The 27,498-nt window shown below is 38.3% G+C and overlaps 1 protein-coding gene across 1 annotated transcript in view; it reads left to right on the top strand.

Annotated features, from left to right (window-relative positions):
• Positions 1–27,498, top strand: part of LOC126240382 (lysosomal alpha-mannosidase-like) — a 293,209-nt gene that overhangs the window by 83,930 nt on the left and 181,781 nt on the right. The window contains exon 5 of the mRNA XM_049947921.1: positions 22,371–22,576. Coding sequence (XP_049803878.1) covers positions 22,371–22,576 — 206 coding nt within the window. The remainder of the gene's footprint in view (positions 1–22,370; positions 22,577–27,498) is intronic.

Below are 27,498 nucleotides of genomic sequence, written 5' to 3' on the forward strand. Positions count from 1 at the left end.
ATTCCTGAGAATGTAATTAGATAGGTGTATAAGGAAGGAGGTGGTGAGTTTGGAGTTAGAAAGACATTGGGAGAGTTAATGTTTGATAGCAGCAAGTCCATGGAAATAGGGGATACTGGTGTATCGAGAGGTGTCATCCACTGTGATCAGTAGGGGTTCACGTGATAATGGGGGATGATGGCTGAGAGTCAGTGATGGAAGTGGTGTGTGTCTCTAATAATGAGAGACTAGGCTACAGGCCATTGGTTTGAATTGTTGGTTGACAAGAGTAGAGAGTTTTCAAGTAACTAACTACACTGGAGCATCCAAGATTGTTGGGGCTTATGGGTTTTGGGAAACATGTAGAATGTATTGCGTGGAGGAATCATTATGCCTTGCTGTGGTTACTTGAGAAAATCTAATATACTATGTGTGATATTATTTATTTCTTAGTTAGCTAGTAGATTATTTGAATATTACACAGAATTGAAGTTAATGCTTTTATTTAAATTTGTTGTTGTTGTTGTGGTCTTCAGTCCCGAGACTGGTTTGATGCAGCTCTCCATGCTCCTCTATCCTTTGCGAGCTTCTTCATCTCCCAGTACCTACTGCAACATACATCCTTCTGAATTTTCTTAGTGTATTCATCTCTTGGTCTCCCCCTACAATTTTTACCCTCCACGCTGCCCTCCAATACTAAATTGGTGATCCCTTGATGCCTCAGAACATGTCCTACCAACCGATCCCTTCTTCTGGTCAAGTTGTGCCACAAACTTCTCTTCTCCCCAATCCTATTCAATATTTCCTCATTAGTTATGTGATCTACCCATCTAATCTTCGGCATTCTTCTGTAGCACCACATTTCGAAAGCTTCTATTCTCTTCCTGTCCAAACTATTAACCGTCCATGTTTCACTTCCATACATGGCTACACTCCATACAAATACTTTCAGAAATGACTTCCTGACACTTAAATCTACACTCGATGTTAACAAATTTCTCTTCTTCAGAAACGCTTTCCTTGCCATTGCCAGTCTACATTTTATATCCTCTCTACTTCAACCATCATCAGTTATTTTGCTCCCCAAATAGCAAAACTCCTTTACTACTTTAAGTGTCTCATTTCCTAATCTAATACCCTCAACATCACCCGACTTAATTTGACTACATTCCATTATCCTCGTTTTGCTTTTGTTGATGTTCATCTTATATCCTCCCTTCAAGACACCATCCATTCCGTTCAACTGCTCTTCCAAGTCATTTGCTGTCTCTGACAGAATTACAATGTCATCGGCGAACCTCAAAGTTTTTATTTCTTCTCCATGGATTTTAATACCTACTCCAAATTTTTCTTTTGTTTCCTTTACTGCTTGCTCAATATACAGATTGAATAACATCGGGGAGAGGCTACAACCCTGTCTTACTCCCTTCCCAACCACTGCTTCCCTTTCATGTCCCTCGACTCTTATAACTGCCATCTGGTTTCTGTACAAATTGTAAATAGCCTTTCACTCCCTGTATTTTACCCCTGCCACCTTTAGAATTTGAAAGAGAGTATTCCAGTCAACATTTTCAAAAGCTTTCTCTAAGTCTACAAATGATAGAAACGTAGGTTTGCCTTTCCTTAATCTTTCTTCTAAGATAAGTCGTAAGGTCAGTATTGCCTCACGTGTTCCAGTATTTCTACGGAAGCCAAACTGATCTTCCCCGAGGTCAGCTTCTACTAGTTTTTCCATTCGTCTGTAAAGAATTCGTGTTAGTATTTTGCAGCTGTGGCTTATTAAACTGATTGTTCGGTAATTTTCACATCTGTCAACACCTGCTTTCTTTGGGATTGGAATTATTATATTCTTCTTGAAGTCTGAGGGTATTTCGCCTGTTTCATACATCTTGCTCACCAGATGGTAGAGTTTTGTCAGGACTGGCTCTCCCAAGGCCGTCAGTAGTTCCAATGGAATGTTGTCTACTCCGGGGGCCTTGTTTCGACTCAGATCTTTCAGTGCTCTGTCAAACTCTTCACGCAGTATCGTATCTCCCATTTCATCTTCATCTATATCCTACTCCTTCCACCTTTCTGCTTTCCCTTCTTTGCTTAGAACTGGGTTTCCATCTGAGCTCTTAATGTTCATGCAAGTGTTTCTCTTATCTCCAAAGGTCTCTTTAATTTTCCTGTAGGCAGTATCTATCTTACCCCTAGTGAGATAAGCCTCTACATCCTTACATTTGTCCTCTAGCCATCCCTGCTTAGCCATTTTGCACTTCCTGTCGATCTCATTTTTGAGACGTTTGTATTCCTTTTTGCCTGCTTCATTTACTACATTTTTATATTTTCTTCTTTCATCAATTAAATTCAATATTTCTTCTGTTACCCAAGGATTTCTACTAGCCCTCGTCTTTTTACCTACTTGATCCTCTGCTGCCTTCACTACTTCATCCCTCAAAGCTACCCATTCTTCTTCTACTGTATTTCTTTCCCCCATTTCTGTCAATTGTTCTCTTATGCTCTCCCTGAGACTCTGTACAACCTCTGGTTCTTTCAGTTTATCCAGGTCCCATCTCCTTAAATTCCCACCTTTTTGCAGTTTCTTCAGTTTTAATCTACAGGTCATAACCAATAGATTGTGGTCAGAGTCCACATCTGCCCCTGGAAATGTCTTACAATTTAAAACCTGGTTCCTAAATCTCTGTCTTACCATTATATAATCTATCTGATACCTTTTAGTATCTCCAGGGTTCTTCCATGTATACAACCTTCTATCATGATTCTTAAACCAAGTGTTAGCTATGATTAAGTTATGCTCTGTGCAAAATTCTACCAGGCGGCTTCCTCTTTCATTTCTCTCCCCCAATCCATATTCACCTACTACGTTTCCTTCTCTCCCTTTTCCTACACTTGAATTCCAGTCACACATGACTATTAAATTTTCGTCTCCCTTCACTACCTGAATAATTTCTTTTATTTCATCATACATTTCTTCAATTTCTTCATCATCTGCAGAGCTAGTTGGCATATAAACTTGTACTACTGTAGTAGGTGTGGGCTTCGTATCTATCTTGGCCACAATAATGCGTTCACTATGCTGTTTGTAGTAGCTTACCCGCATTCCTATTTTCCGATTCATTATTAAACCTACTCCTGCATTACCCCTATTTGATTTTGTATTTATAACCCTGTAGTCACCTGAGCAGAAGTCTTGTTCCTCCTGCCACCGAACTTCACTAATTCCCACTATATATAACTTTAACCTATCCATTTCCCTTTTTAAATTTTCTAACCTACCTGCCCGATTAAGGGATCTGACATTCCACGCTCCGATCCATAGAATGCCAGTTTTCTTTCTCCTGATAATGACGTCCTCTTGAGTAGTCCCCGCCTGGTGATCCGAATGGGGGACTATTTTACCTCCGGAATATTTTACCCAAGAGGATGCCATCATCATTTAATCATACAGTAAAGCTGCATGCCCTCGGGAATAATTACGGCCGTAGTTTCCCCTTGCTTTCAGCCGTTCACAGTACCAGCACAGCAAGACCGTTTTGGTTATTGTTACAAGGCCATATCAGTCAATCATCCAGACTGTTGCCCCTGCAACTACTGAAAAGGCTGCTGCCCCTCTTCAGGAACCACACGTTTGTCTGGCCTCTCAACAGATACCCCTCCGTTGTGGTTGTGCCTACGGTACGGCTATCTGTATCGTTGAGGCACGCAAGCCTCCCCACCAACGGCAAGGTCCATGGTTCATGGGGGGGATTTAAATTTATGAAATATTATTATACATTGGGAAGTAAAAACTCTGATTCTATGAAGTAATGCCTCTAATGGTACATCAATTGCTTTCCTCTTTAGTTAAATACAGCATAATATTTTCTTAATGAATTCACTCTTTTTCTTAAAAAAAAGAAAAAAAAAAAAAAAAAGAATTCAGTTTCGTTAAGTAGTGGAAATTTTCAAATGTTCTGAAGTTGCAGGCTGCATTACACTGTACAATGAGCCAACAACAATGGCATACCACTTTGAGTCAGATGTACTTAAAACATAAAAGTGATTAAATCAGGATATACTGTCATCTACAAACTGTTACATAACGTCTTTTTTATGTAATAACTAATGAATAAATAAATAACAAATAATCTGATGCAAAGTTCTACATTTACTGAACTGATCTTGTCTTTTACATTGACCTCCCCCTGTTTCAGTGCACTTTTGCACATGCTCTAATATTTGAATGTACACTTTGTGTTGTGCATTTCTCAAAATTTCATTACAAATATTGTTCTTCAAGTCTTATAACATTATTAGTATTTTTGCATATACTTTTCCCTTTACCCTGTCCCACAGATAACAGTCACAAGTGGTTAGTTCTGGCAAATGTGGCAGCCACAATCCTTTGCTAACAATCCTTTCTTCTTTTATGAATTCATGAGATTGGCTCATGTGTAGTGTGATAGTTTGCTCCATATTGTTGAAAGACACCATATGTACATTCATGGAGGAAACACTCTGTGTAAAATTCCTCAAGGATTCACATATACACAGCAGTGTTTATTCTTGTTTCAAAAAATTTGGGACCCACAATCTGACTTGCTGACATGGCACACCACATTCTGACTTGTTCGACATGAAGCAGTTCATCTTTAGATTAGATTTTAGATTAGATTAATTAATCATTCATTCCATAGGCCCATAAAAGAGGGAATCCTCCTGGGTGTGGAACATGTCAGATAAACACATTACAAAAATGTAAATAGAAAACTTGAGTTTCATTAATTTTAATGATCCTCAGTCAATAAACAGTAAAATTATGTACAAGAATTAAAATTAAACTTCTAATATTTACTGGTTTAATACTTACATCTGCTTTCATTAAATCCATCATTCCTACAGTAGCTAGTTACTTGGCTATTACAAACAAGTATCGTCAAAAATTAAAGTAAATTATTCATTTCAATGATCCTCAGTTAAGAACAGTCAAATTATGTACAAGATTTAAAATTAAACTTGCACTGTTTACAGACTTGAAACTTACATCTGCTTTCCACACATCCATCATTCACACAGTAGGTAGTTACTTGGCTGTTACAACCAAGTATTGTCAAAAATTAAAGTATAATAAATTTTCATTAAAATGGTCTACTGTACTTGTTGAGAAATTCATGGATGGAATAGGAGAGTTGGTCACCAAAAATGTATTTATCTTCTTCTCATAATGCAGGTGTTTAGATTTCTGGATAACCTTATTCAATATTTTGCAGTAATTTTTGAATGAGCTATAATGCTCAAAGATGTCCCTACATATCAGATAGAGTTTCCTTTTTGTCTTATATGATATCTTTATCCTTTGTGTGATCCATGGTTTCTTATTAGACTTCTGCTTAATTTGAGTTACCTTCAGGGGAAAACAATTTTCAAATAAGGAGCTAACTTTATTAATGAATGTTTGTGTTTTCCATTTATGTCTTGGATGCTGTAAATATCGATCCAATTAATTTCTTTGAGCAATCTCCTAAATTTCTCAGTTTTTGACTGTTTTATTGGCCTTCTGTACTCAGTTCTGATAGATGTTTTACCCTGACAATTTTCAAAATTTAATCTTAGGTGTTGCATGTCATGATCACCAGTGGTCATAGGTGTTGCAGAAGCACCTTTTTTAGGATAGGTAGGACAGAATGAAGTCAAGTTCTGAGAGAAGTAAAGATTGAAACAAACCTTGAGTTTGATAAAGAAATCAAACAGCATAATCCTGGCACATTGGATCAGCAAACACAGCTGTTGGTTAAAAATTTACAGCAATCAACAGAAATTTTATTTCCACCCAATTTCATCTTGGTAAATGTGAAATACCAACTGTCTTTAGTGCATCAAAATACTCGAGGGCTCAGAAGTAAAATTAATGAACTACTTATGTGCATTGATGAATTAGAGTCATCGAACGCAGTTGATATAATCTGCCTCTCTGAACATCATGTGACCACTGGTATAGATATGTTAAACCTTATAGAATTTAAGTTAGCCTCCTACTTCTGTAACAAAAGATGGAGAAAGGAGGAGTTGCCACATTTGTTAAAAACAGTTTTAAATTTAAGAATATTGACATTAATAAATTTTGCTTAGAGCAGCATTTAGAAGCATGTGCAACAAAGATAGAATTTCATAATAGGTACTTTATAATAGTAGCCATATACAGAGCACCTTCAGGAAATTTAAACCTGTTTATAAACGATCTTGAAGATTTATTATCTCATCAAAAATTAAAAAACAAAGAACTAGTGGTTGCTGGTGATTTTAATATAGATGTCCTGAAAGACATTGTCAGTGAACAGTTACTGACATCAGTTACATTGTCATTCAATTTAATTTCTACTGTAAATTTCCCAACTAGGGTATACAAATGTTCTAAGACTGCCATTGGTAATATATTTATAGACAATTCTAGGCAACTAAGCCACATTACAAAATCAGTAGTAAATGGGCTATCTGACCATGACATGCAACACTTAACATTAAAGTTTGAAAATTATCAGGGTAAAACATCTATCAGAATTGAGTACAGAAGGCCAATAAAACAGTCAGAAATGGAGAAATTTAGGAGATTGCTCAAAGAAATTAATTTGATGAATGTTTACAATATCCAAGACACAAATGGAAAATACAAAACATTTACTAATAAAGTTAGCACATTATTTGAAAATTGTTTTCCCCTGAAGGTAACTCAAATGAAGCAGAAGTCTAATAAGGAAGGGATGAAGATATCATGTGAGAGAAAAAGGAAACTCTATCTGATATGTAGGGACACCTTTGATACTAGCATTATAGCTCATTACAAAAATTATTACAAAATATTGAAGAAGGTTATCCAGAAATCTAAACACCTGCATTATGACAAGAAGATAAATACATCCAGCAATAAAATAAAAATAATATGGGATATAGTTAAGTCAGAGACAGGTAGGACCAGAATTGAGGAGGAACAAATAGCTCTAAAAATAACTGAAACCCTGGTAACAAATGCATGTTGTGTTGCGAACCATTTAAACAAGTATTTTGTCTCTGTTACTGATATCATGGGGTTGTCAGGTTCAGTAAATAATGCAATGGAATATCTGAGACCAGTGCACACAAACAATCTAGTAAAATGGAGATGACACTTACTTCACCCAAAGAAATAGAATCCATCATAAAGTCCTTGAAATCAAAGCATTCTAGTGGTAATGATAACATATCAACAAAGTTAATAAAAGAGTGTTTATGTGAGCTTAGTCATAACTTAAGTTGTTTGTGTAATCAATCACTTGTCACAGGAACATTCCCGGACTGGATTAAATATGTTGAAGTTATACCTCTCCACAAGAAAGGGGACAAAGAAATGCCATCAAATTACCAACCGATCTCACTTTTGCCAGCTTTTTCAAAAATCTTTGAAAAGGTTATGTTCAAGCATCTACTTAAGCACCTTAGTGGAAATAACATACTGTGAAATTAACAGTTTGGGTTTCTTAGGGGTTCTGATATTGAGAAAGCTATTAATACTTACAGCGAAAAGTCCTTAATTCATTGGACAACAAATTAGAGGCAACTGGCATATTCTGTGACCCGTCAAAGGCATTTGACTGTGTGAATCACAGCATTCTTTTAAGTAAATCAAAATAATATGGCATCACTGGTACTGCTGCAAAGTGGTTTCAGTCATATCTTCCTAATAGAAAACAAAGGGTGTCATTACTTCAGCGGTAGGCAATCAGACATCATCTGACTGGGAAGAAATTACATGTGGTGTTCCCCAAGGTTCCATAATAGGCCCACTACTGTTTCTTGTGTATATTAATGACCTGTCATCTGTTACATTACCAGATGCCAAGTTTCTCTTATTTGCAGATGATACAAACATTGTAATAAATAGTAAATCAAATATAAATTTAGAAAGGGCAGCTAATCAAATTTGTACTGGCATTAATATGTGGTTCATGGCCAATTCACTGTCATTAAACTTTGAAAAGACCCACTATATGCAGTTCAGAACTTCCAAGAGATTTCCTTCTGGTGTGTGTACAAAATATGATGACATGGAAATAGGAGACGTTGAGAGTGTAAAATTCTTGGGATTACAACTTCATAATAAATTCAGTTGGGAGCAACATACTAACGAACTGCTAAAGTGCCTAAACAAGTCTGTGTTTGCAATGTGAATTATGTCAGACATAGGACATATAAATATAAAAAAATCTGGCATATTTTGCTCATTTTCACTCCATCATGTCATATGGTATCATATTTTGGGGTACCTCCACAAACAGTGAAAAATCTTTAGAGTACAGAAGCGTATAATAAGAGTAATGAGTAGTGTGAATCCAAGAACGTCATGTCGAAACCTATTCAAAGAATTGGGCATACTAACCACAGCTTCTCAATATATTTATTCCTTAATGAAGTTTGTCGTAAGTAATACATCTCTTTTTCCAACTAACTGCTTAGTACACAATATCAATACTAGGAATAAGAACAATATACATAAAGATTTAAAATCACTTACTCTTACCCAGAAAGGAGGACAGTATTCAGCAACGCATATTTTCAATAAGTTACCAGCAACCATTAAGAGTTTTGTTTCAGACAAGGCACAATTTAATCATAATTTAAAATATATTTTGGTGGCCAACTCCTATTCCATCCATGAGTTTCTCAACAAGTGCAGTAGACCATTTTAATGAAAATTTATTATACTTTAATTTTTGGCAATACTTGGTTGTAACAGCCAAGTAACTACCTATTGTGTCAATGATGGATGTATGGAAAACAGATGTAAGTCTTAAGTCTGTAAAATGTAAATAGTGGAAGTTTAATGATCCCATGAACATAAATGTTAGTATCCGACACCCAGGTCGATTGCAGGCAGGAGTCGATTGTCGAGCGCTGCAGGAGGTAGTGTGATTTGTGTCGTGTGAGAAACAGTACTGGGAAGACGGGCAAGAATGGTGGTCGAGCCGAGTTCGGTGTCAATGGCGGATGTGCCGGGTGAGCAGTAAATGGTAAATTCACTGGAGTATGACAAATGAGTGTGTCCCTCTGATCGTCGTGGGGTTGACCCTCATTGATACCGATTCGCGAATGATATAAAACCAAAAGTGACAAGTGCCGAATTACGTGTTTCGCGTAAACCGCGTCGGCCAGCAACAACCTTGGATTGCAGTGAGGATTGTTGTGAATGTTAACCATCATCATTGCGTGTTAGGAAGTACTTAGAATCCGTAACCAATGAAAGATATAACTGTAATTAAAATGTTAGGCAAAGGTAGCAACTGCCTCAGAATTTGTGTGTTATCAGTTTGTACATTGCAACCTTTATGGTCTTTAATAATAGACAAACTTTCAATCATTAACTATTCCATCTCAGAACAGCTGCACTCGGTTGAAATACCCCGGAAACCACAGTAGAAAAACCGATAGCTTTTCATTCATTAAGCACACGCTTCGGTAAATCACACAAAACCTGATAAAGGCCATAACGGGGGTGTTTCACCTTGGCTCCCGGGCCAAGGACAGTTACAATCTTCGGATCTGAACAATGATTTACTAAGCACCGTTTTTGGTTTCAGTGGAAAGACAATGGCAATTATTGGACGATTTTAGCGCAAGAATAATTCAGTATTGTTGTTTTCATGACTAAAATTGTGTATTTCAACGAGAAAAAGTGTAATACATTGTATTAATGGTGAAATTAGAAATCGCGGGAACGAAGCACGTATTTAGACAGTACAGTGCAAAACTGACTGGGGTACACTAAACAGTTTGTTTCTACAAGTTTAAGTGACAAAAGCAGCGTTAATTAACAATGTGTTGAAGTACAGACACGAAAACTCGCGTGAATTACTGTAAAATTCGCGCTCTAAGAAAAAGTGCGTTTGTACATAATCGCGGATGAACCAGCCAAAACTCCGTTACGAAAGTATGAGGAGCATGCTCCTAAGTGACTTTGTATCCGAAATTATCTTTTGAACGGTGTAAGTTGCTCAGTTTGATGTGGACCTATAAACTGTTACCGTATTTGCGGGTGTTGGCTGTGGCGCAATTGTTGGATGACGTCACCCAGACTGTGAGCGGCCACCCAAAGCATTTGAAGCAGTTCACGCGCTGTGACATCAAGGGTTTGGATAGCGGAGGTGTACTACACTGACCGGTGACTACCGCGGAGGCAAGTGGCTGAAGTAGAAGCATCGACGACGCGGAGTTTGACATCTAGTGGCGAACCCCCGAAGCATACGACGCCTGTGCCAACTACTCGCCAATCAGCGGAATACGTGACAGCAGTTCCATCCCGTCGCCAACTGCCGAACTACGATATTCCGTCAGTGCGATGCGCCGCGGACTTCGCTACGCATACAGCGCCACACTCAGTTACGACAACGCTTCGCCTGATAGCCGTCGCGCCGAGGAGCCGACGCCAACACGACTAGTATCGCGACTTCAGACGTCAAAACATCGCGACTTCGACTAGCATCGAGGGGTGAGTGAGGATGATTTTGCTGGAGCTATATTGGTACTGCACTATCCTCAGAGCACGGAAGGAACATCAAATTAAATTTGGCAATTGCAAAAAAATAAAAAAAGCACTATTTTTTAACTTTTTTTTTTTTTTTTGCGAGTTTGCTCTGAAGCATGGTATGCTAATATGTGGGTGTTTCCATGCTGTACAGCACAGAATAGTGTCTCATTTGCATTATTTATTGTAAATTACATGTTGATATCTCTTCTAAGTGGTTGTGTATATGTTACTTCTAGAGTTTGTGTATAAATGCGGTCATTGATGTATGATCTGGGTAGGCTTCTGTAATTTATGGTGTTCAATGAGGAGGTCTGTTTTGCCAATCTATGTTAACCTAATACAGTGAAGGATTATTTAATTACTAGCTAATTAGTGAGTGTTTGGGTTACTCGGAGGTTATTTTATTTTTCTTACCTGTGCATAGTGAATAGTTGAGAATGTACCCTGAACTGAAAGAGAAGGTTGTGGAGGAGGTAATTAGAAAAATAGAGATAGGGGAGGAGGACAAGGATGAGTCAGGAATTGGTAGTAGTGGAATGTTAGTGGACAGCCCATTGGGTCATTCAACCACTTACCCTGAGACACTGGTAAAACCAATTAGAAAGGAACTCAGTCGAGAGGATGGAGAACCACAGTCAGTAATATTCAAGATGCCCCAAGGAATCAACAAGCATATAGAAGAGATGTCCAATGGAAACGAGGAAATCAAGAAAGGAACTGAAGAAATCAACAAGCGTATAGATGTCCAAAGGAAATGAACAGATCAAGAAAGAAATTTAAAAAAAGTATAGCTGAGATGTCCCAAGAGAACTTAAGGAAAGGACTGCAGGATTCCAGGAACAGATGAGAATAACTCTTAACGAGAGAGATGATAAGCTTATGTCGAGGGCATCAAAGCTGAATTGGAAGGGAGAATGCAAAAAATTGAAGCACGTCAACACCAACAGATTAAAGAGGTGGTACAAGTACAACTGCAGTGCCATGTTAATATTGGTAAATTGGGAACTAGGCAAGTGAATTGGAGGAGGCTGTGGAACATACAGTCACAAATGAGAGAAACCAGTTGCAGGAGGGAGTCCAACAGCTATAAACTAAAGCCAAAGATATTGATAGGAAGATAAGTGATGCCGCCTTAACAGTAGGGGAGGGCAATGTCGTCACATTAGTGAACGCCGGTAATAGGTACACCCAGACCCACATGGGGCAAAAGTAAAAAACCCAAAGGGCCATTGCATCCAATGATATTTACTAAGTGGTTATGGGGAGTTTTCCCAGCAGACTTACGAGTTTCAGATAAAATTCAGTTCGCAATAGACAGAAGGGAGGGTGAAGCTTTCACCTGGAGAGTTGGGAGGAAAGAAGAAGTTACCAGCTACAGTCAAATTGAGGAAGAGTTTTTAAATAAATACTGGTCCAAAAGTTACCGGCGTGCAACACTCTAAGATTTACTGCATCACAAGTCCCTTAATATATGTACAGGTACCTTGAGAGAATTTGCTGACATCTGTGGGAATTGAATGAAACATTAGAGCAACCATTGAATGACGACATAATGATATCAGCAATTAAAAGGAGTTTAAGTCACAGGATGCAAGAAAACTTATCTGGAAGCCTGATTAAAGATAAAGATATTTTAATGGAAGTATTGGAGCAATTAGAAACTATTCGTGCACAGAAAAACAACCAGATGCGTGATCAGAACCAAGGTGGAAATAGTTATCATCAAAGTCAGTTTAATGGCCCACCAAATTACAGAGGTAGGGGTGGGGGTAATGGATATAGGTACCGTGGCAATGGTTGACAGTTTTACCATTATCATAGGAGAGATGATGATGACAGGAATTATGAGAGGGGAGAAGATAGACGAAGGGATCATGAGATACGAATTGAAGAAATAAGAGACCCGCAAACTAAATTGTGCTCCAGATGTGGTCCAATCAGGAGTGAGACCTACTGGGACCAACATTAACCTTATTAGACATGATAAGGAAGGTGACTTGAGGGAAGACTTAATGGAAGAAAGTCAGCAAATTTCCAAAGAACCTCTGCTACCCATGGTTAGAGTCAGAATGTACAGTCTGGATATTGATGCCCTAGTAGACACAGGAAGTGAAGCTTGTGCTATATCCCAGAAGCTATATGAACAAGTATTAAATGTCAAATTCAGTTGACCAAGTTTTCCAGTGATAAGTGTGAGAGTTGTGAATGCTGTTGGTGCTAAAAGCAAGCCCATTAAAGAGCAGGTGTTCGCTTTAAAGTAGATGGAGAATATGAAGGGACGTTCTTAGTGTTGTCAGGGTTGAACATGCCGATTGTTTTGTGGATACACTGGTTGAACGAGGTGGAAGCAATAGTCAGGTTTGACAAAGGCACCATGGAGGTAAAAGGAAAAGGAGGAGAAAGGAAAAAGTTGAAATTTACAGAAAGGTGTGAAACAGTGGATGAGGAAGAATTTAAATGAGTGAGCTTATGTTGTGAGGAGGAGCCAGGAGCAGGACAGCGAGATGAGGAGCCAGAGGAAGAAAGTATGCTGATATTCCATGAGGGATTAATACAAGATGATCAACACCGAGAAGATATGAAAGGCAAGAAACTGGAAAAAATGACACACTTGGAAGAAGAGATTCAGGCTGCAATACTGCGCAAACATCAGGAGGTCTTCTCTGAACAGCCTGGCATTATGAGAGGGATAAAGTGCAAATTAAAGATAAAGGATCACAAACCATTCAATATCAAACAATACCAGGGTGAACGACCTGGGAGATCAGGAAAAACCCAGGAATTTTTTCATCTGGGAGAAAAGTGGGAAAAACCTGGGAATTTTTTAGAATTACGGGAATTTTTCATTGTTTTAATTTTTGTTACATTTTTGTAATAATTTTGATTGGTAAGATCCGATACTCTAACAAAGGATATTACTGTATCCTGCTACTGCAGAATAATAGTTAAACAATAAACCATAAAGAAGAGAAAAAAACGAAAATAACTTAAATTGAAAAGGAAATGCACTATATACAACAACACACACAGTGATCATGCGAGTGTCTGCCAACAGCAACATGTGTCAAAGGCTTTAGGAAGTCTATGCAATGCTTCATAACAATAAATTGCTTCCGGTGAGCACGAAGTCTCAGCTGTTTACATTAGATTCATTTTAGCAGTCACAAGTGGGCGCATGCACATATGTAGTTGAGTCGCGATTGAGTTGTAGATTCTCCCGCTTCAGCTACAGGAATGTGGCTGTTGGCTGTGCAAGCAGTCGCAGCAAGCAGCTAGATGCTACCAGGAAAAGGGGGCACAAACTTCATGTTCTCGAGGAAAAAACTTCTTTCAGAAAGCGCGTAGCATCCAGTGCACGTTTGTCTATCGAATATTGATATGAAAATAATAGAGGGAAACATTCCACGTAGGAAAAATATATCTAAAAACAAAGACGATGTGACTTACCAAATGAAAGTGCCGGCAGGTCGACAGACACACAAACAAACACAAACATACACACAAAATTCAAGCTTTCGCAACAAACTGTTGCCTCATCAGGAAAGAGGGAAGGAGAGAAAGACGAAAGGATGTGGGTTTTAAGGGAGAGGGTAAGGAGTCATTCCAATCCCGGGAGTGGAAAGACTTACCTTAGGGGGAAAAAAGGACGGGTATACACTCGCACACACACACATATCCATCCACATATATATGTGTGTGCGAGTGTATACCTGTCCTTTTTTCACCCTAAGGTAAGTACCGTGAACTTCTTAAATCACAGAGCATTTGACTCTCATTTAAAAATGAACTCTTTGACGACGAGCCATTTAGAGGAATTTTGAACCCCGAAGATCAGATATTTATGTCACTATTAAAAATTTTACTGGCACATTTGTGTGATACATCTTAAAGTGTAACATGCACAAAAAAGATAAACATTATATGCGAAAGCTTAGCTTCTCTTGCAGCTTATTACCCTTAGAGACCAATATTATATGTGAAAGCTTTGCTTTTCTTGTAGCAATGCTACGTATATTAATTTAAACTATTAACTTTACCTGTTTGTGTGTTCGTGCTACTTATCAGTGAGGTTGCTGTTGGCTGACTACGTCACGTGTCCCATGCTCTGAATACCCGCTGTCATCGGCTGGCGAGATCACGTGATGTGAGCGATGAGTGGCTTGCAAAAGTGCATCGCAATCTCAATTTCAATGATTTGGAAAGTAACGTACGGTGTTTGGTGGAATTCCAATGTATACTTTCGTAATATGAAAATACGCAGTGTACATTTTGCTGCACATGAAAGATATTTCCAAAACGTGTCTTTTTCCCTGAGTTTTGTTTCTGAAGTGCCGAGAAATTCTACACCCGTGTATAAAACTGTAACCGTTCGAAGGATTGGTGAAGGAAAATATACTGTCACTTAACATGGAAAAAGCGTGTTTTCACCTGGGAGAAAGTGTATTTTTAACCGGGAAAAATCCGGGAATTTTTTTTTTCTTGCCTGCGTATACACCCTGAATACCCCATTCCTCGAGCAAGAAGGAGGGCAGTGGAAGAAGAGATTCAGAAGATGGTGGATCTTGGCATCATAGAGAGAGCGAATAGTCAATACAATAGTCCGCTATTTGTGGTAGATAAAAGGGATGGGAAGGTAAGAATAGTTTTGGATGCACGCACGGCAAACGGGATCATTCGGCCAGAGCAAGACAAACCAGAGATGATAGAGGAGCTAATCCAGAAATTTAGAGGAGAAAAGATGCTCAGTAGTATTGACTTGACTGCTGGGTACTGGCAGATACCGTCTCGCCAGTATACAGCCTTTACATATGCTGGTAGGTGTTACCAGTTTAGAGTTTTACCATTCGGGCTTAATGTATCTGTTTCCAAATTTATTCGAGCACTGGAAAGTCACTGTCTTTGTAGATGATGTATTGATTGCAAGTGAAACGTGGGAAGAGCATTTGGATAAATTAGATGCTGTATTAGAAGCATTTGAGGTAGCAGGAGTGACAGCAGACCTATATAAGTCAGAGTTTGGCAAATCTCAGATAAAATTTTTGGGCCACATCATTTCAGAGGATGGTATCTACCCTGACCCAAGCAAATTGGAGCCAATTAGTCAGCTTCTGGTGCCAAGTAGTAAGAAACAATTGAGAACATTTTTCGGAGTCTGCGAATTCTGCAGTAAATTCATAAAGGAGCCAGTACTAAATGCGCCAAATTTGAGGAAGCTGACTAAAGCGAAGATGTCATGGCATTGTAATGAGGAATGCCAAGAGGAATTTGAAGAGATTAAAGAAACTCTATGCAATGCAGAGATACTTTGACATCTGGACTACACGAATGACTTCTATTTGGAGGCAGACGGCTCGGATTATGGATTGGGCATATATTTATACCAAGTGGAGAAAAATGGGGAGGACGAGATCATAAAAACTATAGTCTTTGCTAGCAGAAGCCTGAATGTATGGGAAAGACAATATTCTATTACTGAATTGGAAGTGCTTGCAATAGTTTGGGGCTTCAAACGATTCTGTTACTACTTAACAAGAAGACATGTGAAAGTGGTCACAGACCACAAGGCCCTGACATTTTTAACAACCAGTAGACTGAGACATAGTCGCCTAATAAGATGGGCCCTTGCCCTGCAAGACTAAGACTTTGAAATAATATACAAGCCTAGATAAACCAACACAATACTGGATGCGCTACCAAGACTGCTACTTGATTCACAGGGAATGGTGATGAGCAGACCTAAAGGTGAAGAAGTTAGGATGAACTTAATGAAGGGAGTGCAATGTGAAGAGTTCATGAAGAGGATCCCGAGAAATGTACGTAGGGAACAGAAGAATGAGGATGACAGACTGAAGTTGATTAAGAGCAAGTACAGGCATGCTGGAGAAGGGCAGATCCACCTGTATTATTATATCCACAACGGGATACTGTACAAGAGGAACAACGAGAATGAAGAAAATTAGAAACTGTGTATACTGGAGCATGTAGTGGACAAGTTGATCTGGTATACTCGTTATAGTAATTCTCATTATGGACCCAAGAATAGGCAGTGGTCGTCCAAATAATTCAGTCAGGAACCATGTAACAAACTTATAGTTGACTTATATAAGGACAAGAGTTACTGTTGACGCAGAGTGTGAGATGTCAAAGAATCAATAAGTTAAAAAACAATTTAGTGTCAGCACATCACAAAATTATTAGTGCCACAAGTAATAAAATGAGAACCAGATCAGAAAGCCAATGTTCACACAATTTGGTGGGAAGCTAATTGGTCAAACAAAAGTTTGTGCAGTCTTATAGAGTTGTTTTATGAGGCATGAAAAGGTCAAGCAATTGTAATAGAATCGAAGTAATGTATTAGCTTGTAAGTAGGAAAGCATATAAAGAAACAAATACGTGAGGAGGTACTTGTTTGAATAAATGATGTGGAATATGATGTACAGAGCGGTCAAGGAGTGTGAAGTAGTATTTTAATGTAGTTATTGCAGCGAATATGGAGGGTTCATGTAGGTTGAAGATATATATTTACTTGCAGTTGAAGTTTCTCTTAAGTTGAGGGAGTTATGTGTAATGAAGTGAAGTTTATTGAGTATGAGATGTTCGAAGAATGTCTTTTAGCACACGAGCAACATCTGTTTGCAGGTATTTGTAGGTATACATGGTGACCTAAAGTATGCTGATAAAACAGGAAGTGTAACTCATGAGTAATGAGTAATTTATGTATCCAATTAGCTATCAGAGTCAATTATGGTTGTGCTTAACTCAAGCTTTAGAAGCAGAATTTTGGACTGTGTAGTGAATAATAAATGTCCATATAACATATTTGGATTAATGTCAATATAACAGGAAATATTGTACCTCTCATCTGAGCATTAGTGATAACAATCCATATATGGCAATATAAATGTTTGGCAAAATGAAATGATCAGTAATTTAAAATTTTTCATTTGGTGACCACATTAGTTATAGCAATACAAATAGTTATGTAAGACATATTTAGTGCAATAACGGAGCATTTAAGATTATTGAATCAATCTGCAGAGGTATGAGGAATTGTAAAATAAGTGCAGAAGTCAAGGTTTAAATGCTATGTTTTGTTTTCATTTTCAGTTTCACTTGTCTTGAAGACTCAAATGAATAAGTTGTGAATTTCTTCCTTAACTTTTCATGTGTGTTGACCAAGTGAAATATAAGTTAGAGTGATAGCATTACGGACGGCAGGGAACCCGCTGAAAGGACAGCATGCCAAAGGGGTAACTGGCATTTGACTAGTTTTTTTCTTGCCTTTGCTGTAGCAAGTTACAGAAGATTAACCAGTAACAAATATGTAGCTAACAGCCCATATAAACCTTTGACAGTGAAGACTTTTAGTAATTGAATGTAAGATAAAGTTTGTAAAAATATTTACCATGTTATGTTAATTAAGATAGATTAATGTTGTATGATGTTTCTCTGGGGGCAGTTTGCTAGCGGAGTCAATAGGGTATTATTTGTGATATGTTGTAACTTTCAGTATGTGAACCAGAATCTACTGTTCCTCATCTTCATTTACATGCTGTGTGATGATTTTTTGCTATTATTCTTTTTTGCCTGTGGCAACAAATAAGGTTTTTAGGGTAGGGATGTAAAGGATCCATGATTAGTATCTGACACCCCGGTCAATTGCAGGCAGGAGTCGATTGTCAAGCACTGCAGGAGACAGTGAGATTAGTGTCGAGTGAGAAACAGTACTGGGAAGATGGGCAAGAATGGTGGTTGAGCTAAGTTCGGTGTCAATGGCGGATGTGCCGAGTGAGCAGTAAATGGTAAATTCACCGGAGTATGACAAATGAACGTGTCCCCCTGATTGTCGTGGGGTTGACCCTCATCGGTACCGATTCACGAGTGATATAAAATCATAAGTGACAAGTGCCGAATTACATGTTTCATGTAAACCGCGTCGGCCAGCAACAACCATGGATTGCAGTGAGGATTGTTGTGAATGTTAGCCATCGTCATTGCGTGTGACGAAGTACTTAGAATCAGCAACCAATAAAGATATTTAACCGTAATTAAACATGTTAGGTGAAGGTAGCAACTGCCTCAGAATTTGTGTGTTAGTAGAAAATACATATCAGTTTGTACATCACAACCTTTATGGTCTTTAATAATAGACAAACTTTCAGTCATTAACTATTCCGTCTCAGAACAGCCGCACTCGGTTGAAATACCCTGAAACAACGGCAGAAAAATCGATAGCCTTTCATCCATTAAGCACACGGTCATATACTCATATTAATTAACTGTTTGGTAGCTTTGGTAAATCACACAAAACCTAATAAAGGCCATAACAGGGGTGTTTCAACATGTCCTATATCCATGTAAAAAGAGACCTACAGATGAATAAAGCTACTACTACTATTACTACTACTACTGGGTGACCATTTTGTCTGTTTGTGCATGTGTGTGTGTGTGTGTGTGTGTGTGTGTGTGTGTGTGTGTGTACGTGCGCGCTTGTGCATGTGCATGCTTGCATATGTGTGTGATACTGGTTGTTAGCAGTGCATTCTTTACAGAAGTGGCCTACAGTTGCTGCTTCTGCATTCTAATGTATGACTCGATTTGTTACCATCACTGGTGTATCTTCTCCATGATGTCATTTACGGAACACAATGTGTCAATGACTGAATGAATGAATATTGATACATGGCCCACTTCTTTCACATAGCCCCCGTACTGGCCACTATATATATCTATGAACCCCATTTGACAACCATTTCATCATCACTAAGTGGACAGTACATAATGTAACCTAAAATGAATCTGATTTTAGTGCACAGCACTGCAGGAAGTTTTAGTAATCAGGAATTTAATGCCACCATCTCTTCTTCATTTGCTGGTGAAATAATCCTTCCATCACCACAGTTTAAACTGGCTACCTTCATGATGAGCACCTCTGCACAAGTGAGCAATAGTGACTGTGGCTACAGAAGCAGTTGCTTTACTAGTGACATATGTAAATCAGTGTGCTCCATACTCTCCATTCTCTCAGACTGCACTTGTTTTTGTTTTCATGCTGTAATGATGTAGAGCATCTATCCAGTGATGTAATGAATTAAGTGGATAGTAAAATTGACTACAAACACAAACTGAAATTATATCTGCTTGACAGCTTCTTTTACTCCACAGAAGGATTTCTAGGGCTATGGTTTTTTATGTCTGCATGTTTAAGAGATTTACAGAGATAGATATTGAATATAGTTAAGTACAAATCAGAGTAAGCATGTAGGAAAAACACTTCACAAATAATGTAATTAGTCAGCATGTTGTTATGTTTTCCACTGAGAAGATGTACTATAACTGTAAAGCAGACTCATTCCACACCATATTGAGAGTTTGCAAGATTACATATTAGTTAGACAGAGATTTAGGAACCAGGTTTTAAATTGTAGGACATTTCCAGGGGCAGATGTGGACTCTGACCACAATCTATTTGTTATGAACTGTAGATTAAAACTGAAGAAATTGCAAAAAGGTGGGAATTTAAGGAGATGGGACCTGGATAAACTGACTAAACTAGAGGTTGTACAGAGTTTCAGGGACAGCATAAGGGAACAATTGACAGGAATGGGGGCAAGAAATACAGTAGAAGAAAAATGGGTAGCTTTGAGGAATGAAATAGTGAAGGCAGCAGAGGATCAATAGGTAAAAAGACGAGGGCTAGCAGAGATCCTTGGGTAACAGAAGAGATACTGAATTTAATTGATGAAAGGAGAAAATACAAAAATGCAGCAAGTGAAGCAGGCAAAAAGGAATACAAACGTCTCAAAAATGAGATCGACAGGAAGTGCAAAATGGCTAAGCAGGCATGGCTAGAGGACAAATGTGAGGATGTAGAGGCTTATCTCACTAGAAGTAAGATAGATACAGCCTACAGGAAAATTAGAGAGACCTTTGGAGAAAAGAGAGCCACTTGTATCAACATCAAGAGCTCAGATAGAAACCCGTAAAGAGAGGAAAGCAGAAAGGTGGAAGGAGTATATAGAGGGTCTATACAAGGGCGATGTACTTGAGGACAATATTATGGAAATGGAAGAGGATGTAGATGAAGATGAAATGGGAGATACGATACTGCGTGAAGAGTTTGACAGAGCACTGAAAGACCTGAGTCAAAACAAGGCCCCGGGAGTAGACAACATTCCATTAGAACTACTGACAGCCTTGGGAGAGCCAGTCCTGACAAAACTCTACCATCTGGTGAGCAAGAAGTACGAGACAGGCGAAATACCCTCAGACTTCAAGAAGAATATAATAATTCCAATCTCAAAGAAAGCAGGTGTTGACAGATGTGAAATTTACCGAGCTATCAGTTTAATAAGTCACAGCTGCAAAATACTAACGCGAATTATGTACAGATGAATGGAAAAACTGGTAGAAGCCGACCTCGGGGAAGATCAGTTTGGATTCCGTAGAAATGTTGGAACACGTGAGGCAATACTGATCTTACGACTTATCTTAGAAGAAAGATTAAGGAAAGGCAAACCTATGTTTCTAGCATTTGTATACTTAGAGAAAGCTTTTGACAATGTTGACTGGAATACTCTCTTTCAAATTCTAAAGGTGGCAGGGGTAAAATACAGGGAGCGAAAGGCTATTTACAATTTGTACAGAACCAGATCCGGCAGTTATAAGAGTCGAGGGACATGAAAGGGAAGCAGTGGTTGGGAAGGGAGTGAGACAGGGTTGTAGCCTCTCTCCAATGTTATTCAATCTGTATATTGAGCAAGCAGTAAAGGAAACAAAAGAAAAATTTGGAGTAGGTATTAAAATCCAGGAAGAAGAAATAAAAACTTGGAGGTTCGCTGATGACATTGTAATTCTGTCAGAGACAGCAAAGGACTTGGAAGAGCAGTTGAACGGAATGGACAGTGTCTTGAAAGGAGGATATAAGATGAACATCAACAAAAGCAAAACGAGGATAATGGAATGTAGTCGAATTAAGTCAGGTGATGTTGAGGGAATTAGATTAGGAAATGAGACAAAGTAGTGAAGGAGTTTTGCTATTTGGGGAGCAAAATAACTGATGATGGTTGAAGTAGAGAGGATATAAAATGTGGACTGGCAATGGCAAAGAAAGCGTTTCTGAACAAGAGAAATTTGTTAACATCGAGTATAGATTTAAATGTCAGGAAGTCGTTTCTGTAAGTATTTGTATGGAGTGTGGCCATGTATGGAAGTGAAACATGGACAATAAATAGTTTGGACAAGAAGAGTATAGAAGCTTTTGAAGTGTGGTGCTACAGAAGAATGTTGAAGATTAGGTGGGTAGATCACGTAACTAATGAGGAGGTATTGAAAAGGATTGGGGAGAAGAGAAGTTTATGGCACAACTTGACTAGAAGAAGGGATCGGTTGGTAGGACATGTCCTGAGGCGTCAAGGGATCACAAATTTAGCATTGGAGGGCAGCGTGGAGGGTAAAAATCGTAGAGGGAGACCAAGAGATGAATACACTAAGCAGATTCAGAAGGATGTAGGTTGCAGTAGGTACTGGGAGATGAAGGAGCTTGCACAGGATAGATTAGCATGGAGAGCTGCATCAAACCAGTCTCAGGACTAAAGACCACAACAACAAATCATGGTAAGCATGTAAGAAAAACACTTCACAAATAATGTAATTGGTCAGCATGTTGTTATGTTTTCCACTGAGAAGATGTACTATAACTGTAAAGCAGACTCATTCCACACCATATTGAGAGTTTGCAATTGTAATCCATGGAACATACAAGCTATTAACTAACTGATTAGTATCTGAAAACTTGTGGTAATTTTGCAACATAATTAAATGTACTTCAGTCCATCATTTTTGCTTGTTCCAGGAAATTGAATGACACATTTGGAGCCTGTGGTCGCCCTCATGTAGGGTGGCAAATTGACCCATTTGGTCACTCTCGGGAAATGGCTTCTTTGTTCAGCCAATTTGGATATGATGGTGTGTTCTTTGCCAGGGCAGACTACCAAGACCTAAAGCATCGCTTCGACACAAAAACCACCCAGATGATTTGGCAAGGAAGCTCAAATTTAGGTAAAAGTTCTAAAGCAAAAGCTCTTCAAACTACTGTAAATCTCTGTGGGTTGCAGTGGATTTCCCACTATATAGTGCAATTAATGTTCATTCCATTCACATGAGTAGTATGAAAACAATCACCATATTGCATTTAAAATGCAGAGAGTAGAGTTCTTGTTTATCAGCTGATAAATTTATGCTTTTCCTACATTCCCCAACCAATTCCTCTTTCCTCCATGAGAAAGGAACTAATACTTTTATGCGTTAATATAGATGAATATTCAGCTCAACCTATTGTCTTCAGTTTTTTTTCCTCCCCATTTTGTGTGAAAGCTGAAGGATATCACATTAATGTGTGTCCTTTATTACATTGTTGTTTCAGTCTGAAGAGTGGTTTCTTTGACTTTTGAGATACTAATTTCATAATTAATTGTTTATGCAAAGTCGATTGTGATACTTAGCCACTGACTTTTTGACTCTAACATAAATTGTTGTCACATAACTTCTGTTTTTATACATGACATGTTCGTAACAATAGCGCAAAATTGATGATTACTTGTTCATTCCACAGATACGAGACAATCCTTCTGAAATTAAATTTTAGGAATTACGTAAGAAATCCAAATGTATTAATATGAATTAATATTGCCAAAATATTTAATATTTAATCCTCCATAACTTCAGAAATTACGCTCTATAGCAAAATCTGAGATCAGTTTCAAAATCAGAAATTAAGATGAGACATTTTACACAGCATTGTGCAGTCATTTTGAACTTCTCTTTTTTTTTGGGTGGGGGTGTGGGGGGGGGGGGGGGGGGAGCTGAATAAATTTTGAAAAGATTATGGAATCATCAAATGTGGCTGCTAGGTTGCTATTGCATTAATATACACGTAGACCATGCTTGCCCAAGATTTGCACTCCTGGACCACACTCATGCTCTTTGAGCACAGCTATACCTGCCCAGTACTCAGATTTCCCCCACAACTACACTATTTATTTATTTATTTAGCATCCAATAGATCACACATGTGATATAGGATTTGTCATTTGATTACACGTAACACATAACAACACATACACATAATAAATTGACAAACATATACAAACAGCAAACAAATTACATACACACGGTACATAAGTAGTGTACAAGAACTTATTACCCAAAAAACAAAAGTACATGCTCATGATAATTTTAGATCATGAACTATGCCTTATACACAAAACGTATTACGGATATACACAAAACGTATTCTGAGTAGGCATACAAGAAAGACAGCTAAATCGTGACAGTTGCACATGCAGTGACTTAAAAAGACATGTTTGTAACACAGTGCAACTACTTGTAGGAGGTGAATACTTCAGCATACTTTTATAAACAGGAGTTTGTCAAGTGTGTTTATTTTCATCTTTTTATTTTTTACATTAGATTTTGTTAATACAATGAACAGAACTACAAAAACCTTGACGTAGAGGTATTTAACATAAAGATATGATGTTTTATACATTTCTCTTTTAGAATATGTACTTGTAACATACCTGGAATTGTGGTTCGTAACACAAACACGTGGAGCTACACAGGCTAAAATCTGTTTAACTGAAGTGTTTATGGGACTTTGTCAATTTCATAATAGAAAAAAAATATCCACACACATGTATTGAGATAAATATGCAAATAACTTCAGCAGTTTCTCTCTGCAGTTGACAATATAGCTTGTGCGCTAACATTTTATGAAAGTCTTGTAAATTCATGAAAAGGATGAATAGGTCACTGAGCGTGGTGTTGTCCTGTATGTCTATCAGCTCAAGATGGAAGTAATGAGGTACATTAGCAGCCAACAACAAGAGCAGTTTGACAAATAAATCAAAATCCACCTTTAATCATGCATGTCTCCAAATCTCTTTAAGAACTCATAATGAAATGTTTCAGTTAGCAAAACATAGTCAGTTGTGTCTGGTCTGGAAATGACTGCCTTGAATTACAGGAAATGTTCCATGTTATGAACCTTTCTTTAATTTATTTTTTTAAATCATAAGTCTTCCACCATATCTGTTACCAAATGATACTCCTCTTGCATTAAGACAATGAATTCAAATAACTGGTGATGTTGACCATAAAACATTTTGTCATCACTATATTAACCATTAACTCATTGTTTTCCTTAATGACTACTTTTAGTTCAGCCAGCATTCAGTGCCATTTGGCAGAAGACAAGTGCATCATATCATCTTCATGCCTGGTGTTGTAATAACGTTCCAATAAGTGTTTTTCCACCTCATAACAGGGTGATACTGGAAGATAGATTATATAATGGTAAGACAGAGATTCAGGAACCAGGTTTTAAATTGTAAGACTTCAAGAAGATGTGGACTCTGACCACAATATATTGGTTATGAACTGTAGATTAAAACTGAAGAAACTGCAAAAAGGTAGGAATTTGAGGAGATGGGACCTGGATAAACTGAACGAACCAGAGGTTGTAGAGAGCTTCAGGGAGAGCATTAGGGAACGATTGAGAAGAATGGGGGAAAGAAATACAGTAGAAGAAGAATGGGTAGCTTTGAGAGGTGAAATAATGAAGGTAGCAGAGGACCAAGTAGGTAAAAAGACGAGGGCTAATAGAAATCCTTGGGTAACAGAAGAGATATTGAATTTAATTGATGAAAGGAGAAAATGTAAAAATGCAGTAAATGAAGGGGGCAAAAAGGAATACAAATGTCTCAAAAATGGGGAGAGGCTACAACACCGTCTCACTCCCTTCTCAACAACTGCTTTCCTTTCATGCCCCTCGACTCTTATAACTGCCATCTGATTTCTGTACAAATTGTAAATAGCCTTTCAGTCCCTGTATTTTACACCTACCACCTAAAGAATTTGAAAGAGAGTATTCCAGTCAACATTGTCAAAAGCTTTCTCTAAGTCTACAAATGCTAGGAACGTAGGTTTGCCTTTCCTCGATCTATTTTCTAAGATAAGTCGTAGGGTTAGTATGCCTCATGTGTTCCAATATTTCTATGGAATCAAAACTGATCTTCCCCAAGGTCGGCTTCTACCAGTTTTTCCAGTTGTGCGTAAAGAATTCGCACTAGTATTTTGCAGCCGTGCCTTATTAAACTGATAGTGCAGTAATTTCCACATCTGTCAACACCTGCTTTCTTTGTGATTGGAATTATTCTATTCTTCTTGAAGTCTGAGGGTATTTCGCTGGTCTCATACATCTTGCTCGCCAGGTAGTAGAGTTTTGTCAGGACTGGCTCTCCCAAGGCTGTCAGTAGTTCTAATGGAATGATGTCTACTCCCGGGGCCTCCTTAATTTATCTAATATGTAGTGAGGAAGAGGTGTCATCATTTGTTGATGACAGACAAAAATTTATGTAGCAGAGTTTTGTCATTTTCTTGAGTAACACATATACAGTTTTGTTTAACTTATATTGCTGACCTACTTAGTGCCTGTAGCTCTGTCTTAATACTCAACTGGAAAGGTGATTATGATTCCCTGCCAAAAAGTCCTCAGTCCAGTCACAAATTTTGCCATACTTTTGACAATAACAATAGGTGAGGTACTGAGTCGTATGCTTTTTGGGAATCAAGGAATCCTGCATCTACCTGACTGCCTGATCCAAAGCTTTCAGTATGTAACTTGAGAAAAGTTTGAGTTGGGTTTCACACGGTCAAAGTTTTCAGAATCCATTTTGCCTGGTTCAAGATACTTCATTATGTTTGAGCTCAGAATACATTCTAAGATTCAATAACAAATCAATCTCGAATACTGGATGGTACTTTTGTGGACCCCCTTCTACTGCTTTCTTGTAAACAGGCATGACCTGTGGCATCTCCCAACTGCTGGCCATGATATTTTGTTTGAGTGATCTACAACAGATTTCATCAGGAGAGGGGCTAACTCAGATGCAAGTTCAGTATAGAATCTGGCGGGGATTCCATTAGGCCCTGGAGCTTCATTCTATGAGGGTCACTCCAAAAGAAATGCACACTATTTTTTTTAATCCATCTTTTATTTCACATGTTTGAAAATTTTACAGTCTGTAGATACAACCTTTAGGAACAATATTTTCATTTCTCCACATAATTTCCATCCCTCTCAACTGCCTTATGCTATCTTGGAACCAGCGCCTGTATACCCGCACGGTAAAATTCTGGACCAACCTGTTGGAGCCACTGTTTGGCAGCATGCACAAGGGAGTCATCATCTTCAAACCTTGTTCCACGAAGAGAGTCTTTCAGTTTCCCAAAGAGATGATAGTCACATGGAGCCAGGTCAGGACTGTAAGGCGGGTGTTTGCGAGTCTTTCAGTTTCCCAAAGAGATGATAGTCACATGGAGCCAGGTCAGGACTGTAAGGCGGGTGTTTCAGTGTTGTCCATCAGAGTTTTGTGATCACTTCCATGTTTTTTTGACTGACATGTGGCCGTGCATTGTCGTGCAACAGCAAAACATCCTGCTTTTGCTGATGTGGTCGAACACGACTCAGTCGAGCTTGAAGTTTCTTCAGTGTTGTCACATATGCATCAGAATTTATGGTGGTTCCACTTGGCAAGATGTCCACAAGCAAGAGTCCTCCGGAATTGAAAAACACCATAGCCATGGCTTTTCCAGCAGAAGGTGTGGTTTTGAATTTTTTTTGTTGGGTGAATTTGCATGATGCCACTCCATTGATTGCCTCTTCATCTCTGGTGAAAAATTATGGAGCCATGTTTAACCACCTGTCACAATCCTTCCAAGAAATTCATCTCCACCATTCTCGTACTGTTCCAAATGTTCGCTGCATACCGTTTTTCTTGTTGCTTTGTGATTCACTGTCAACATCCTGGGAACCCTCCTGGCAAAAACCTTTTTTAACGCCAACACTTTCAGTATTCTGCAAACACTTCCTTCCCCTATCCCAATGTAGCATGACAATTCGTTCACTATGATGCATCTTT

This window comes from Schistocerca nitens, chromosome 1 (assembly GCF_023898315.1).
Source record: "Schistocerca nitens isolate TAMUIC-IGC-003100 chromosome 1, iqSchNite1.1, whole genome shotgun sequence".
NCBI classification, from domain to species: domain Eukaryota; kingdom Metazoa; phylum Arthropoda; class Insecta; order Orthoptera; family Acrididae; genus Schistocerca; species Schistocerca nitens.